This window comes from Propithecus coquereli, unplaced genomic scaffold, assembly GCF_000956105.1.
Source record: "Propithecus coquereli isolate 6110/MARCELLA unplaced genomic scaffold, Pcoq_1.0 Scaffold346, whole genome shotgun sequence".
NCBI classification, from domain to species: domain Eukaryota; kingdom Metazoa; phylum Chordata; class Mammalia; order Primates; family Indriidae; genus Propithecus; species Propithecus coquereli.
Window position 1 is genome coordinate 421,788 of NW_012149130.1, and position 14,841 is coordinate 436,628.

Here is a 14,841-nt window from a genome sequence, read left to right on the forward strand (position 1 = left end):
GCTGACACGCCAGTGGGATAAGAGTCCCCAGGGGACTGGCCACCAGAGCATGGGCTTTGAGCTTTTTCCCAGCAGCAGGGACAGGCGTACCTGGAGCCGACCACACCCCCACCCAGCCTTCTCCCGTGAGGCCTGGCGTGAGGATTCCCGACAGGGGGGTGCAGTCGGTCAGCTGAGCTCCTGGACAGCCTCGGGGCACAGCCTAGATCTGACTGCTGTAGCTAGATGAAGGCACGTGGTGTGGCCTAGTGTACCGGGTATGTAGCATGGCTGGGGGTGGGGGTGCGTTCTGTCCGTGCCGCACTGAGGCTTATGGACCTGTGCTGTTGGGCCCAGAGAGAGAATCCCCCTCCTCTGCATGTCAGTGAGCCCACCTGTGCCCTGTGCGGCTCTGCACCCCTTAGCAGGTGGGGCCTTCAGCTTGGCCTCGGGCGGCAGGCTGAGCCTCCGCCCCTCACGCCTGCAGGTCTGCCCATGGGCAGGCCACTGAGCTGTGTCCTCTTGGCTGCCTCCTTCCTCCTGCCAGGTCATCGTGTTGAGAGAGGACAGAACTCACCTCTCGACAGCCCAAGAGGGGAGGCAGAAGCCCTCACTTGGGAGCCTGCCCTCTGACTCTGAGCCGTCTGTCCTGGTTCTAAGGAGCCCCTGAAGGCTGGTGGTCCCCCACAGCACTGGGAAAAGCCCCCTACGTTCCACCTAGGGTCCAGTTAGAAATCAAATGGCCAGCGTCCACTGACAGCCACCACCTGTATCCTTACTGCAGCAACCCTGCAGAGTCCCAGCCACCTAATCTGTGTGCCAAGCGCATTCTCAGCACTCACGTGTATAACTCATTCAGTCCTCACCCTGCCCCGACGAGCTGCTTACTCTTACTCGTGCATTGGACCAGGGAGGAGACTGAGGGCAGGGGGAGGGAAAGTGGTTTGCCCAGAGTCACACTGCTGTTGTGTTCTTTTAGGTGATGATCAGTCAGGCGCAGCCGCGAGGGCACAGGAGAGGTGCAGGAAAACAAAGTCTGCTATACTCACAGGCCCTAGACAGCCACTGCGCGGGGAGGGGAGCGCAGGAAACTTGTGGCAGGGCCACCCCTATCACACTGGTGCACTGGTCACCCAGGCAGGGTGCTCACAGCCCGTTGGTGAGGACGCTGAGGCTGCAGAACAATATGCAGTTTTAAAATGCCCACCCCACAGTGAGCGCCACTCAGTCTGGCCCCCAAGCCCGTGCTCTGACCCACCACACTCCACTGCCTCCAGAGAGACTGTAAACCGGTCACTCCCACCTTACAGACGAGGAAGCTGGGCTCAGAGATGAGGAGCAGTGAGGGCTGGACTGTGAACACCAATCTGTTGGAATCACCTCCGGGAATCCGCTCCCCCTGGGAGGCCAAGCCTGGTGGGAGGCAGAAGGACGGACAGGAAGCCCGGTGGGCAGGAGGGGTGCAGGGCACACCCCGCTCTCCATGTCTGGGAAGCTCAGCACAGAGCAGTGGCACTCAGGGATCTGGCTGGATGCAAGAGACGGCTTCCTGCAGGGCCTAGGGCAGGAGGCCAGGGGTGTTGTGGGAGGACCCTAGAAGCCTCAGGCCTCCGAGAGCCGCCTCACTCCCGTTGTAGTAAGGAAAGAAGAGCGAGCGCGGGGCAGAGCACATGCAGTTTAAAAGGGAACTTGAGGGCTGTGGAGTCCAGTGCTCCATCCAGAGGTTCCAGGCTGAAGGACACTGACTGGGTGTGGGTCACCTAGACATTAGTGGAGAGATTCAGAATTGTCGGCTTTCTTGGAGAGCAGTCTAATCCTGAGCGCTCTCCCCTTGGCAGTCTCCAAGGCCAGAACGAAAGCCTAAGGTTCAGCACGTGCTGGTGCTCTGCTCTCCCAGCCACGATCACAGCCTCCCCTCCACGCTCCACCTGACGCGACCCATTCGCGAGATCCGTCCGGCCACCCAGGCTGATCCGTGGAGAATGGATGTCTCCAGCCTCCCCAGTCACACCCTGGGGGGGCCTTCCCAGAGGGGACCAAACCCTGTGCCCAGGACCGTGCAGGAGAGATGTAGAGACCTGTGCATGCCCAAGGCTTGGTGGGCACCTCTTGCCCCACCGTTCCGAGCTTCGGGGGGTGCACAAATGGAGAGACCCTTGTCACCCCTCGGGCTTCAGGCAGGGCCGGAGCACAGTGGCTGTTGGACAGGCTGGTGCGAGATCCCTTGCTTCTTCTCAGCCCCACTTCACCCCCTCCTGTAGGGACCTGCCTGCATTCACTTCCAGTCCACACGGAACTGGTGATCTCTCTGGCTCAATGTCACTAAATAGACACAGCAGGAAGGCAACAGCTTAAAACTGAGGTCAGAAAAAAGTGTGCACACACACACACACACACATGCACTGTGCACACACACGTGCACGCACACACGCTCAGCCACCAGTACAGGACTGCAGGGACAGGCGTCTCTGCCAGGAGGCTAGCAAACAGCAAACCCCATGGCCTAGAATCTTCTTTCTTTGCTTTCGCTGCCCACCGCCCCCCACTGAAAGAACCAGTGAAAGAACTGGCCAAAGGACAGAACTTGGGGTGAAGCAGAGGAACCTGAATAATGCACACCCTGGCCCACCAGCCCCTGAATTACTGAACACTTGATCACGTGATTGTTTAAACCAAGCCAGTGGCTGGAAAACCTTTCTTGGGCTAACACAAGCAGGAATTTTAAAACCCAGGCTCCCATTTAGGGTCACGTGGTGTGATTAAGGCAGTATGAGAGGAACTGTAGTTCCTAGAGGTTTCTTCCTAGTTTCACTTCACTTTTCCCTCCATGACTAACTTCCTTTTGACATCTTGAGTCAGCTGAAGGCTGAAGGAAGCTCCAGAGGAGGAGCCGGCGAGTCCAGCGCTAGACAAAGTGGTCCCCAGGGAGGAGGGGAACGATGAAAGACCAGGCCTCCAAGTGACAAGTGACGTGCCCCCAACCTGGACTAGGAGGAGAAGAGGACTGAGCTCAGAAGTTCCCAGGGAAGGACCTAGACAGGGGCCGGCCAGCTCACGCACGGGCACACTGTCCTGGCCCGAACCCTTCCTCCTCGCCCATCTGCAGCCCCTCAGAGTCATTTTCCCAAGAAGGAAATGCTCCCCAGGGACAGGAATAGCACATCTTTGCTGGTGCTGAAACGCTGATCAGCTTGGCGTCGGAAATCTGCAGAGGGGGAAAAGGAATGGGGTTTAAATTATTCACACCAGCTCTTCTTTTTTAGCTAAGACTGCATGAGAGGGACAGATAATTCAGGCCGTCTGAGCCTAGGGCCGATGACCAGGACAGATGCCACCCAGATCAAAAGAGAGGAATATTTTTAGAGTTTTGATGGGCTCTGAAAACTTTTATATCTTAAGCCAAATGAAGATGATGATGGATGGTTCAGACTAAACTGGGTCTTTGTCAGGGGCTCTTTTATATTTAGGGGGTGGATTAAAAAGTAAGAAGTTCTAGAAACCAATTTCCCAAAATGAAGGGGCCCAGAATGATGCAACACTTCCATCAAATATGCCAAGACTTGGTGAACCAGGGCAACAAGGTCTAGAATCAAGGGCAAAAATATATGGGCTTGGGCTCAAAAACAGGTTTTTGTGTAGCTTGCCCAACTTGCTCTGGGACCTCAGGAAAGTCACCCGGCCTTCCTTGCCACCTTGGTATTGCCATCTTTATACAGGATGAGGCGTGAGGATAGTGAGGAAGCATTTTCAGGTCTTAGGAAACAAGTCACCACATTATATAAAGATCATGAAAATGTGGCTCTAATTAACACTGACATCACTATCACCACGACCAAGCTCCTTCGAGAAGGAACCTAAATAAATAAAGTGATTCTTAGGGCTGTTACTCCCAGGGCCCCACAGCCTGGCTGGGCCACATCCTCTAAAGAAGCTGGTGGTAGGAAGTTTGGAGGGAGCCTGGGTCCCCATGTCCTCCCTTGGCTCGTGTCTCATGCACAGGTTTCTTAGCTCTACCGGCAACCCAGCCCCTGGGTGGGCCTCACCTCGTCTGTTTGGTGGTCCTTTGACCCACGGGTGAGCTGCCGCATGCTCCAGAGGGAGCATCCTGTTGCCAGGGCTTTGAGAACCCCGACCTCCCTCCGGATGAGCCTTTCCTTATCCAGTGTGGCTCGTGCAACAGTCGGGGGAGTGGACATGCAGACCTCTTTCCAGGCTCTTTGGGAAGCAGGGTACAGATATCCCCAAGAGCCAGCCTTGTGATGGCAGCACAGAGACTCACAGAGTCTACACGACACCCACCTTTCTCAGGCTGCAGCAGATACACCTGGTCACCGCCAGCTCCAGCAGCATCTTCCACACGGCGCTTTTACAGCCAATTACCTTCCGTCACCACCTTCCCTCCGGTTTTCTGCAACTGATGCTCCATATTGCGTTGATGGGGCTCCCTAATTCGTCAACCTCCACAAGCACTTCCAGCACATTCCCAGCATTCCCTGCTCTGCTGGGCACAGGGCAGGGTGAGAAGGGAAGGAGGAAAAAAAGGACTGTGGCCCAGTTCTTGGCTTGGAGTCTAGTGAGGAGTGCACGACACCTGTGTCAAACGGGAAAGGACTGTGCAGGGGCTTGGAATTTGTGTTGGATTTGGTCAGAGCCCCAGGGCTTCCCCCCTGCCCCCGCCCCGCCGCTAGCCTGCCCTGTTCCCTGGAGCCTGGTGTCTCCCCACTCTTGTTCTTGGTGGCCTTCCCTTTCCCCCTGTAGCCAATCTTGTCCTAGAATTAATTACCACTGCTAGGGACCCCATCAGCAGTCCCACCTTGGGGTCCTTGTGACCATCCTTTGTCCTGCGCTTGTCCCCTGCATAGCCCCTTCTGTTCCACCTGTGTGCACAGGTACCCACAGGCCACAGCATAGCTCTCCCACAGCCTGTGAGGGGACAGCCGATGGGAGAGTCTAGGCCCTTCCAGGAAGCGGCAACTGGTCACCTCCCCATGCCTAGATCCATGGGGCAGCAGCATCCTCTGAGTTCCCTAGGCTGTGTCTCCCCATGGCGGGGGTCTGGCCCTCATCCCCCAGCCCACTAGCCAGGCCCCACTGCCCACTCTGGGTCCTGCTCTCGCGCAGCCCATTCAGACTGAACTCTCGGTGGTCCCAGCTTCAAACCTAGTGGGCACTGTCTTGGGCTTATAGTTCCGGAACTATGTTCTCCTTCCATGACCTCCACACCCCACCCCCACCCGCAACACACATCCACGCACGTGCACACACACACAGTGTGTTCCTCTTGCACACCAGTGTTTTGGCTGGGACTTTGGACAGCTCAGCTGCATTTTCTTGATGTGCCTTAGAATACGTCCTGCCTCCCCATGATGCAGTTTGCGTCCTCCCTGCCTCTTCCAGCTCGCCCTCACTTGGTCCACCAGCTCTCCTCGCCCCAGCCCTGGTCCCCTTCTCTGCTCCCAGCCCCTGGGGCCAGAACCGAATGTTAGTATCAGACACTGGCCTGGCACATCCTCACGTCCTCACTGTGTTCCAGGTGGAATGGCTGTGTCCCAGCATCCGGCATGGCTGTGGCTGGACCGCCCAGCCTGTGAGTGCTGGGCTGGGGCCAGGAGGGGTAGAGGTCACCTTCATCCTTCCAGCAGTGACATCTTGTTAAACAAATGGCTTGAGGCTCCCAAATCCATATCCTCTCTCTTCTGCACAAACACGCTGGGCAGCTGCACCTCTGAGCCAACTGCCTCCAGTTGATAGTTAATTGCCAGAAAATAATTCGCCCTGAGGTCATTGCCGCTTAAACAGCTGGCTTCATCTTTTCCTGTTTGGCCGTCCCTGGCCCTCCCTCTGCCTGCCCCTACAACCTCACACGCAGCCAGCTGGGAGCCTGGGCTCTTCTCCCTGCAACTTACCCTTGGCTGTGGTGTCTTGATCTTCCTCTTTCACTGTTGCCACCGCCCCAGTCCCAACCTGCCTGGACACCCAGCCTCAACTGTCAGACTGTGGCTTGGCAGGAAGCTTCTCCAGCCTTTCTATCACTAATCACGCAGGATGGCGGGGGAGACAGAAGAGGACTCCTTTGGCAAGCCTCCCTTCTTTGTGGCAGGATCTGTCCAATGGGGAAATTCTGAAATTCTAATTTTATAAAGTGCTTCAAACTTACCTCAGCAGCCGTGACAGAGATGGTACCAGCTGACGCTGAGCTGCCCTGTCTCTTATGCACCAGTGAATCTGCCCCAGAAACTCCATCTGGGGCCCAGCTTGCCCCCATGCAGTGTAAGGCCATCCCAAGACTCACATTCTAATTAATCACCTTAAAGTCACAGTGAGACATATTTCCGCATATTTCCTGCAGAGCCCCCATTGTAGGAGGTATTGGTTTGGTCCAGAGAGTGCTATGCTGTTCAGCTTCATTTTGGATCTGCAGTTTTAGAAAGCAATCCAACTTTGCTTCTAATTCAATCCATCCCATTAAAAAATGAGAGAAGAAAAACCACTTTGGTACAGAGGGGAAGATTAACGTGTCAGTCCCATTCTATGCTTAACACACTGATTCTTCCACGTTTTGGGTCTAGTTTGGCACATTTTGAAATGGGGTAGTTCTCATGGAGTGCTCTGGGGGCAGACACTAAAGAGCTTTCTTTGGAATCCTCAGTAGCCATTTCTGTCAGACCAAGCCATCGGGTCGCTTCTGGAAGGACCAGGCAGCCCTGGGTCCGCAGGTGCAGGCCCGTCACAAAAATCAGAGTGGAGCCAGAGGCTGGGCTGGAGGTCAGAGGCACAGGTTCGGTTCATACCGCGGTGCACAGGGACTGTGAAGACAGAACAGGGTACAGGTCAGAGCCAGGGGGGCAAGCAGGGATCAAAGTGTCCCAAAGAGCGAGACAAGTAGTGAGGCCCCGGAGTCAGAGAGATTTTCAGAAACAAGAATGCTGGCGATGAGTTCAGAAACTTCTGGCCCAGGGAGGGCTTTGTGGAGGCCGTGCCTGAGCCAAGCGTTGGTGGCCAAGCAGCCAGTAAACAGAACGAAATTGTCTGCACCAGCCTGGAAACACCCGTGTGTTTACACAGAGCCTGTGCACAGCAACGCCGCCAGCCTCTGTGCTTTTGCTCTCGCTGTCCCCGCCCAGTCCCTGCCCCAACCCCATCTGTGTTCTTTCTGTGGCTCCCATAATGCACAGGGGCATATAAGCAAATCAAGTCCCAGCAACAGCCTGAGAACCTGGAGGTGTTTATGTCACCCGGGGTCTCTCAGCCTTGGCACTATTGACATTGTAGGCCAGGTCACTCTTTGCTGTGGGGACTGTCCTGAGCACTGTGGGACCTTCAGCAGCACCCCTGGGCACTACCCTTAGGTGCCAGTAGTTCTTCCCACAGTTGTGACGACAAAAAATGTCTCCGGACGTTGCCAGATGTCCCCTAGGTACAAAATTGTGCCGGGCTGAGAACCACTGGTGCCATTTTCACTAAGGTCAGTTCTGTGTCACTCTCGGGTCAGAAAAGGATTAAGCTAGCGCCCCCAGCGTGGGGCCGGCGGCCCCGGCCGGTTCCTTCTGCCTCACAGGCGCGCTTGGCGAGAACGGGCACTCCTGCGACTTAAGCAGGATGTCCACTAAACGCCATGCCGGGCACCGTGGGGGAGCCGGCAGAAACCTGAGGTGTGGTCCCTGTTCCCCAGAAGCTCACGGTCACCCTGGGACGCAGGGTGGTCACCGGAGCAAAGCAGCCTTCGTAGAGCAGGGGCCCAGCCGCGCGGTTCGGGAAGGAGCAGGGCGGCAGCGGGAGGACGCGGGTGGCGCTGGTCCGGCTGAGCAGAGGCGCAAAGCAGAGCGCTGTGCCCAGAGACCGGCAGGTGGGCATCGCTGCCGCCCGGGCTGGCTGAGCGGAGCCGGAGCGAAGGACAAGCAGGCAGCGAGGGCAGAGGCCGGAGCCGGACGGCTGCCTGCGCGCAGGGACTGTCGGCGACAACGTGAGCAGCGCGTCACAGACTCGCGCAGCCAGCTCGTGCCCGGGAAGTGCCCGAGACGACTGTGCCAGACTGAGGGAGTCAGGCCTGGCAAAGGGAAGGGTGGAGGGGCAGCCTGGCCCACTGCCCAGAACCCCAGCCAGCCAGCTGGGCAGGGCTGCCCGGAGCCTCAGGGCCAGAGGGTCTCCGTGAGCGGGACCCTTCGCCTGCCTCTGGGGGCTGTCACACCGGGAGCCGTGACCCAGGGCCTCCTCTGCCCAGGTGAGTCACACACCTGCAGCCCTCCCACTGTGGAAGCCGCCAGAGCCTGTGCCCACCCAGCACCCGGCCTCAGCCCCGTCCTGGGCGTCTTTGCGCGATGGAGCTCCTCTGTCAGGAGGACTGTCCCCACACGGAAGCCTCTGCCAAGCCATCTTCCCTGCTCCTCCCGGCCCGGGCGGGCGGGCTAGCCTGTTCGCTGCGCCTGGACAAGACTTTGAGGGCCGGCGAGTACTACTTAAGTCTGCCGTTAAACTGAGGGGTGGGCTCAGTTTCTCTCCCTTCCACCCTCCCTGCTCCCACCCCATCTTCAATAGCAGCCATGACAGTGACCCCCAGGGGAGCAGCGTGAAGTGCCACCGCTTCAGGACTGTCCTCCGGCCCTGACTCACAGCTCACGGCAGGGATGGAGCCAGGGAAGGGGGTGAGACGCCAGGGTGTGGCTGTCCTCGCTGCTAGTGGCCTGGGTCCTCCTGCTCCGTCGTGGGTGCTCCGCCGTCTCCTCCCACACTGGAGGCCACGGGAGGGAACTGGCAGTCACCGCCTTTAGGTCCTGGGCAGCAGGACAGGGGTGGAGGGCAACCTGGAGCCGCCTGAAGGGCACCCACCTCAGAGAGGAGCCCTGGGGGAGCAGTGCGTGGCGGGGAGAACCTCCCAGGCGGGAGTCCATGCATCCCGCTCTGTGTGACAGGCTGGGCGGCTCCCAGGAGGGGGCGCGCTGGCCTGGGCTGACTGCACACCTCATGCTGCTGACCGGGAGCCCCGGGAGGGCAGGCGGCAGGTCACGTCACCGTGAAGGGCGTCGTTTCCCCGGGGGAGCGTTGTGCGCTCCCAGCCGCTGTAGGAGGGCAGGGCAGGTGATGCCACCCTCCTCCCCGTCTGCTGGCGAGGACACAGGCCAGGGTCGGGGCCACTGGGGATGGCCCTAAAGCTTTCATCCCACATGAGGGGACCAGTGAAGGCTGAAATTCAGCCCATGCAAGTCTTGCTGAGCCACGTTTTTCTCATCGGAGCTCAGTTTTCCAGTTTATACCAAGGCACCCACCAGCACGTGGTGGACACCAGACTCAAACCCAAGTTAGCTGACGTTTCCACCAGCCTTCTGCAGGTTTGCAGGCCCTGCTTCCTGGACGCTCCTCGAGCAGAGAGGAACCACCCATAGACCTTCTGTTAGCCTTGTGCCTCACCTTACCCTGTACCATTCTGCACCACCTGCAGACCCAGACAAAGAGGGCCCTTGCCTGGGGCCGAGAGAACGTGCGCTGTGGAACCTGCCACTCCCTCCCCCAACTTCTAGACCCCCTGGGCACCCAGGAGCTTGGGATCCTCTGTCCAGACAGCCCACACCACCATGCTGCATCTGCGCAGGTGTGGCTGATGGGACCCTGGGACTTGCGCCCCCAGCCTGCACCCACACGGCATCACTCCCAGCCCTCACGTCCTCAGCCAAGGGCGTCTGACCCTGGGGAGGGGTGGACAGAGCTGGGATATGCAGGTCAGGCCTTTCCTGGTGTAGCGTAGAGCCTGGGGTAGGGAAGGAGGGGCAGAGACCTCACTTGGCACTCTTTGCCCCAGGCCCCACGAACGAGGGGGCAGCACCGGCACTGTTATTCCGGACTATACGCTCTCCTGTGTCCCTGAGGCTGCCAGATGATAGACAGGGCACAGTGAAATTGTGGGTTTGGAGGGAGGGGGATGATTCACTTAACTGGAAAGGTAGCCTTGCTCTTAGGACACAGCTCTTTCCCCGTGAAAAGAAATGTCCCCTCCCTTGTGTTTCTTCAGCCCCACCCCCACCAGGCTCCCTGCTGGGTGGTCCAGGAGATGTCAGGCAAGGCCGAAGCCCCCTCCATGCTTGGGAGCCCCCGCTGCCGTCTCCCTCCTGCCCACGTGCTGGGTGAGCAGGCTGGGCCTCCCCTAGAATCAGCGACCCGGCTGCTACCCTGCTGTGGCCAGCTGGGCAGACCGTGCCTGGGGACAGCCCCGGGACAGGAGATGTGCTCCTGAGTGGGGCTGAGCTTCCCTAGAGTGGGGTCAGCTTTGGCCAGTAGTACTCCCCTCCCTCCTTCCTGCTTCCCTCTCCCCCTCCCCCTTGCCCGTCCCCCCTTTCTCTATTCCCCGCTCCTTGGCTGCTTACAGCCCGCTTCATCCCCCTTTCCCTGCTCCCTCCCAGCCCAATTCGTTTTTTGACCCTTGGCTCCTACAAGAACACACTAGGGTCACTAGGGTCGCAGGGAGCCTCCCTGACTGTGGAAACCTAGGTGGGAGAGGGGAGGGAGGCAGGGCCCGTCCTCCTGCGTCACACTCAGTGCACAGCCAGCGGCCTCAGGGCCAGGGAGCGGGAGGAATAGGCCTGGGCCTGCGGAGGCCAAGCAGTGTGGGAGGCTGCCTCTGCCTTCAAGAGCTATGGCTGCTGCTGCCCCGCCCGGCCCTGTGCTGCAGCCACCTGGCCTCTGTCCTGTCCCCAAACACAAAGGCCCCGTGCTTTCCACAGGCTCCAGGTCTCACATGTGCCCTCCCCTCTGGCTGGAATGCACTTCCTTCCTCCTTCATTTGGGAAATGCCTACTTGTCCTTAGAGATGCCCCTCGGGTGTCACCACCTCCAAGAAGCCTCTCTGGCTGCCACCCCACCAAGAGCCTCTCATTGTTTCTAGGGTCTCCCCCATAGGAGAACCTATAACACAGCTTGTAATCGCTTACTCTTCTGTCCCCCGCCCGCCACCACCACCACTCCCGATAACTTTGAGGGCAATAGCTGTCTTATGCCGCCTGGCACCCGACACACAGTAGGTATTTAATACGTATCCGGTGGTTGGATGGATTCCTCAGTTGACAACAGAGCAAGGAGGGCAGGGTGAGTGGGGAACTCAGCGCGATCAGCCGGCGAGGCTGGTGGGCCCAGAGCTGTTGGCAAGAGGAGGAAGCCGGTGTCTCTGCCACCCCTACTGCTCTGGGGGAATGTTTGCCATGGGGGTGCCCAGGTCGCCCTGGTGACCTCCTCTCTCCTTGCTCCTAGTATTTCTGCCTGTTGCTTGTCATCTTCCTGGTTGAGCTGGTGGCGGGAATCCTGGCCCACGTGTATTACCAGAGGGTGAGTGGATGCTTCGCCCCTGCATTCTCTGTCGGTGCCCGAAGAAGCCACGGGGGTGGGGGATGCATTGTGGTGGGGAGGCTGAGGCAGACACCCAGGGGGGTCCCATTTCCCAGGCCCAGCAGTCCTCCCACATCTGGCTCCCAGCTGCCTGTCCCGGCTCCAGCAATTCTCTGCCACGTCCGCTGATGCTGATGTCTTCCACATGGGAGTGGGGGCGGGAGCTTCCCGCGGGAGGTTGGGTCATCCCTGGCCCCTTCCAAGGATGGTCTGGAGGACGAGTCCATCTGACAAAGACGTCCAAGAAGAAAGGCCTGGGCCGGGGTTCGAGGTTAGGCTGTGAAGACAGGCGCAGGCCTTGCCTGCCGGGATCAAACAAGGACGAAGTGCCCTGCCCAGTCCTGTCGCTCCCACCCTGGTGCCCTCTGAATCGGGGATTCGAGGTCATGGCCAGGGTGACATTCGACTTGCAGAGACAGTACAGCCCTGCTGGTTGTTTCAAGCCAGCGCTTGTAAGGTGCCCGCAGGGTAACGATTGTAAATATTTTGGATGTCACCTCGTAATCGAAATTAAAACGAGCAGACATTTCAAAGCAGCCCTGTGTCTGGCCTCGCCATTGCCTCCCACCAGTTTCCAGCTGTGACACTCGCCCTGCGCCGTCTCCCCGAGCCCATCTCAGCTCTGCCGCAGCACCTCTGGCCGTGTTGGGCCCCAGTCTTTGTAGCATCCTCCCCACAAACGTCTCCTGCGCTGTCTCCACTGACAGCCCGTGACGCTGCTGGGAAGCCTCTGCCATCGCGCCATCCACAGCCCGCAGCGTCCTGGAGTTAGCGGGGAAGGCTGTGGGGCAGGCCTGGGTGCCTGGTCCAGGCGGGGGCTCCTGCTGATGCCTCCTCCACTCCCACCCTCTTCAGCTGAGCGACGAGCTGAAGCAGCACTTGAACCGTACTCTGTCGGAGAACTACGGGCAGCCCGGAGCCACGGAGATCACCGCCTCGGTGGACCGTCTCCAGCAGGACGTAAGCTGTGCCCTATGGGCTTGAGGGCCAAGCAGACATGGGTTCAAATCCTGATGCTGCTCTTTCCTGTCTGTGTGACCCTGGGCAAGTTACTTACCCTCTCTGAGCTTTAACTTCTACATCCCTAGAATGAAGCCTCTTTAGGGAGTGTGAGCATCAGATATATCTGCAGAAGTCCCCAGCCACCATGGAAAGTGCCTAGCACATCCTGGTTTCTTTCCTCCTCTGCCTTTGCCTCCGCCATGCCTGCCCATGGCTCCCCCACCGCCTCCTCCAAACCCCACCCTGCTGCCTTCCTGCTCTGGGTCCTCTGTGGGCGGGAAGCTGGCTGTGCGAGCAGGACTCATCTCCTGCCAGGCTCTGGGTGAGGAAGCTCCTCTCCCAGCTGCTGCTGTCTGCGGGGTCTTTCCCCTTCTGCAGGGAGCTGGGAGCTTGGGCCCCACAGAGTGACCTGTAGCAGGCAGAGGTATGCAGTTAAGCTGCCGCAAGGACTTTCCGGTTGTGAGCCCTCAGGCAGAGTGCTGGGGGCAGAACAGTGGCCTCCTTTCCAAGAAGAGGCAAGCAGATCCCTCCAGGGAGGCCACCGTACTGACGAGATAGGGGACAGGCAAATAGCCCTCAGAGCAGCTATTTACAGTTAAATTGAATACAAAATTCAGTCCCTCAGCCACGCCAGCCACGTTTCGGGTGCCCAGGAGCCACACATGGCTAGCAAGCACCGAACTGGACAGCACAGATGTAGCACATTTGCTCCGTCTCAGAAAGTTCCAGTAGACACACTGCTCTAGGATCCTGATGGCCCCGTGTCAGAAAATTGGACGCAGTTCTACCTGCCCACTCTGGGCCCCCTGCTCCCTGCCCCCCACCCACCCAGCCTGAGGTCTTGGTCTTGGACCCGGGAATGTCAGGCAGGCAGAGGAGAGAGAGGTGGCGAGCTCCGTGCTCCAGGGATATCGAGGTTCAAGTGGGGACAGCCCCTCCCCGCCTCCCCAAGACGCAGGCTCAGCTCCCGGTCAGCGCTACACGGAGGGGTCTCTTCACTGAAATAGTGGCCAGGGGCATCCGTGCACGCACAGGTGCACACCCACACCCCACGGCTTTGCCCAGGACCACGATGGGGCAGCACACACAGCCGGTCAGCCCTGTGCAAAACAAGTGTGTCCTCGCTGGGCCACACCCGGGAGGAACCGTGGGAGACAAAGAACAGGACAGAATCCCTGCCCTCAGGGGCATACTCAGGAAGCCGGACACACAGCAGGCCGCGTGTGGTCAGCGCTAGGCTGGGGGCACCCTCAGAGTAGAGAGCAGGGGAGCTGGGGAGGGCTCCATGGGGCAGGGGCAGAGTTTGCTGAGGTGGCGAGAATGGGAGCGACCGGTCAGGGCCGGGACAGGTCAGGGTGGGCAGGTCGGGGGGGCAGGGCAGGGTGGGGGCAGGTCAGGGCAGGGGGAGCAGGGCTGGGCAAGGGAAGGTCAGGGCAGGGGGCAGGGCAGGGCGATGGGCAGGCATCAGGAGAGGCACAGCTGAGGGCGAAGGCGTGTCGCTGACCAAGACCTGTGTGGGTGTCAGCGAGGCCCATGGACACAGGCCCTGATGTGGGCCAGGAACAGTTAGAACCGCCCGAATGTCACACAGGAGGCCGAGCCCCGAGAAGGCGGTGGCTTCAGAGCCAGGGCCAGCGTCGGCCCTCCAGCGGCACCACGTGTATGGACGAGACACGTGGGCAGGTGTAGCCAGTTTTGATCCCCAAAGTCAGTGTCTCTTATTAACTGCCACTCTGTGCCGGGCTCCCTTCCAAGTGCTCTGTGTGAATCGCCTCTTTCCATGCCCGCAGCTGCCCAGTGTGGAGGGACTTCCGTTGTCCCCTTTGTGCAAGTGGCACGGCGGTGGTGTGGCACCAGCACGTACAGGCAGACATACACGGGTGCGCGGTTCCCACGCGACTGCCAGCACATGCGCGCTGGCCCCTGCTCCGTGTGTGCCGCACGTTCCGCCTCAACTCCTGAGCACCTGCTCATCCTGGCGGCCCTTCCTCGCCCTGCACAGAGCGTTGGCCGCCGCCTCCTCCGTGCCACGCACGCTTCTGTATCGCTCGCGCGAAATGGCAGGCGATGCCGTGCTGCTTAAGGGCAGGACCCAAGCCTTACTCGTGTCGGTTCACTCCGGGCGCAGACAGGCGCCTGACAAACACTTGTCAGCGGAACTGAACGTGCCTCCCCCCGCCTGCCCACCCACACATGCCTTGTCCCCGGGGCTGCCGTGTTCTCTGGCCGGGGAAGGGACTTTGACTCTCAGGGCCCTGACTCAGGAGGGCAAGAAGCTGTCAGCGCCAATCTGCCCACACCGTGAGCTTCGGGACCCTCCATGCCCCCGCAGGTCTGGGGCTCTGACGCTTCAGAGCCTGACTGGGGGCCAGGAGCCTCTGGCAAGACTGAGTCACTGTCCCCACGTCCTGCCTCCTGGGCTACCAGGAATCCCTCCTCCCCAGCTCGTGGCTTTGCCCTGGGTTCTGCCACCCTGTGGTACAAGCCTCA

At 59.5% G+C, this 14,841-nt stretch overlaps 1 protein-coding gene across 1 annotated transcript in view; it reads left to right on the forward strand.

Annotated features, from left to right (window-relative positions):
• TSPAN11 (tetraspanin 11) overlaps positions 1 to 14,841 on the forward strand; it is a 39,653-nt gene that overhangs the window by 14,470 nt on the left and 10,342 nt on the right. Inside the window, exons 3-4 of the mRNA XM_012651040.1 lie at positions 11,215 to 11,289; positions 12,205 to 12,309. Of these exons, the coding sequence (XP_012506494.1) occupies positions 11,215 to 11,289; positions 12,205 to 12,309 (180 nt within the window). The remainder of the gene's footprint in view (positions 1 to 11,214; positions 11,290 to 12,204; positions 12,310 to 14,841) is intronic.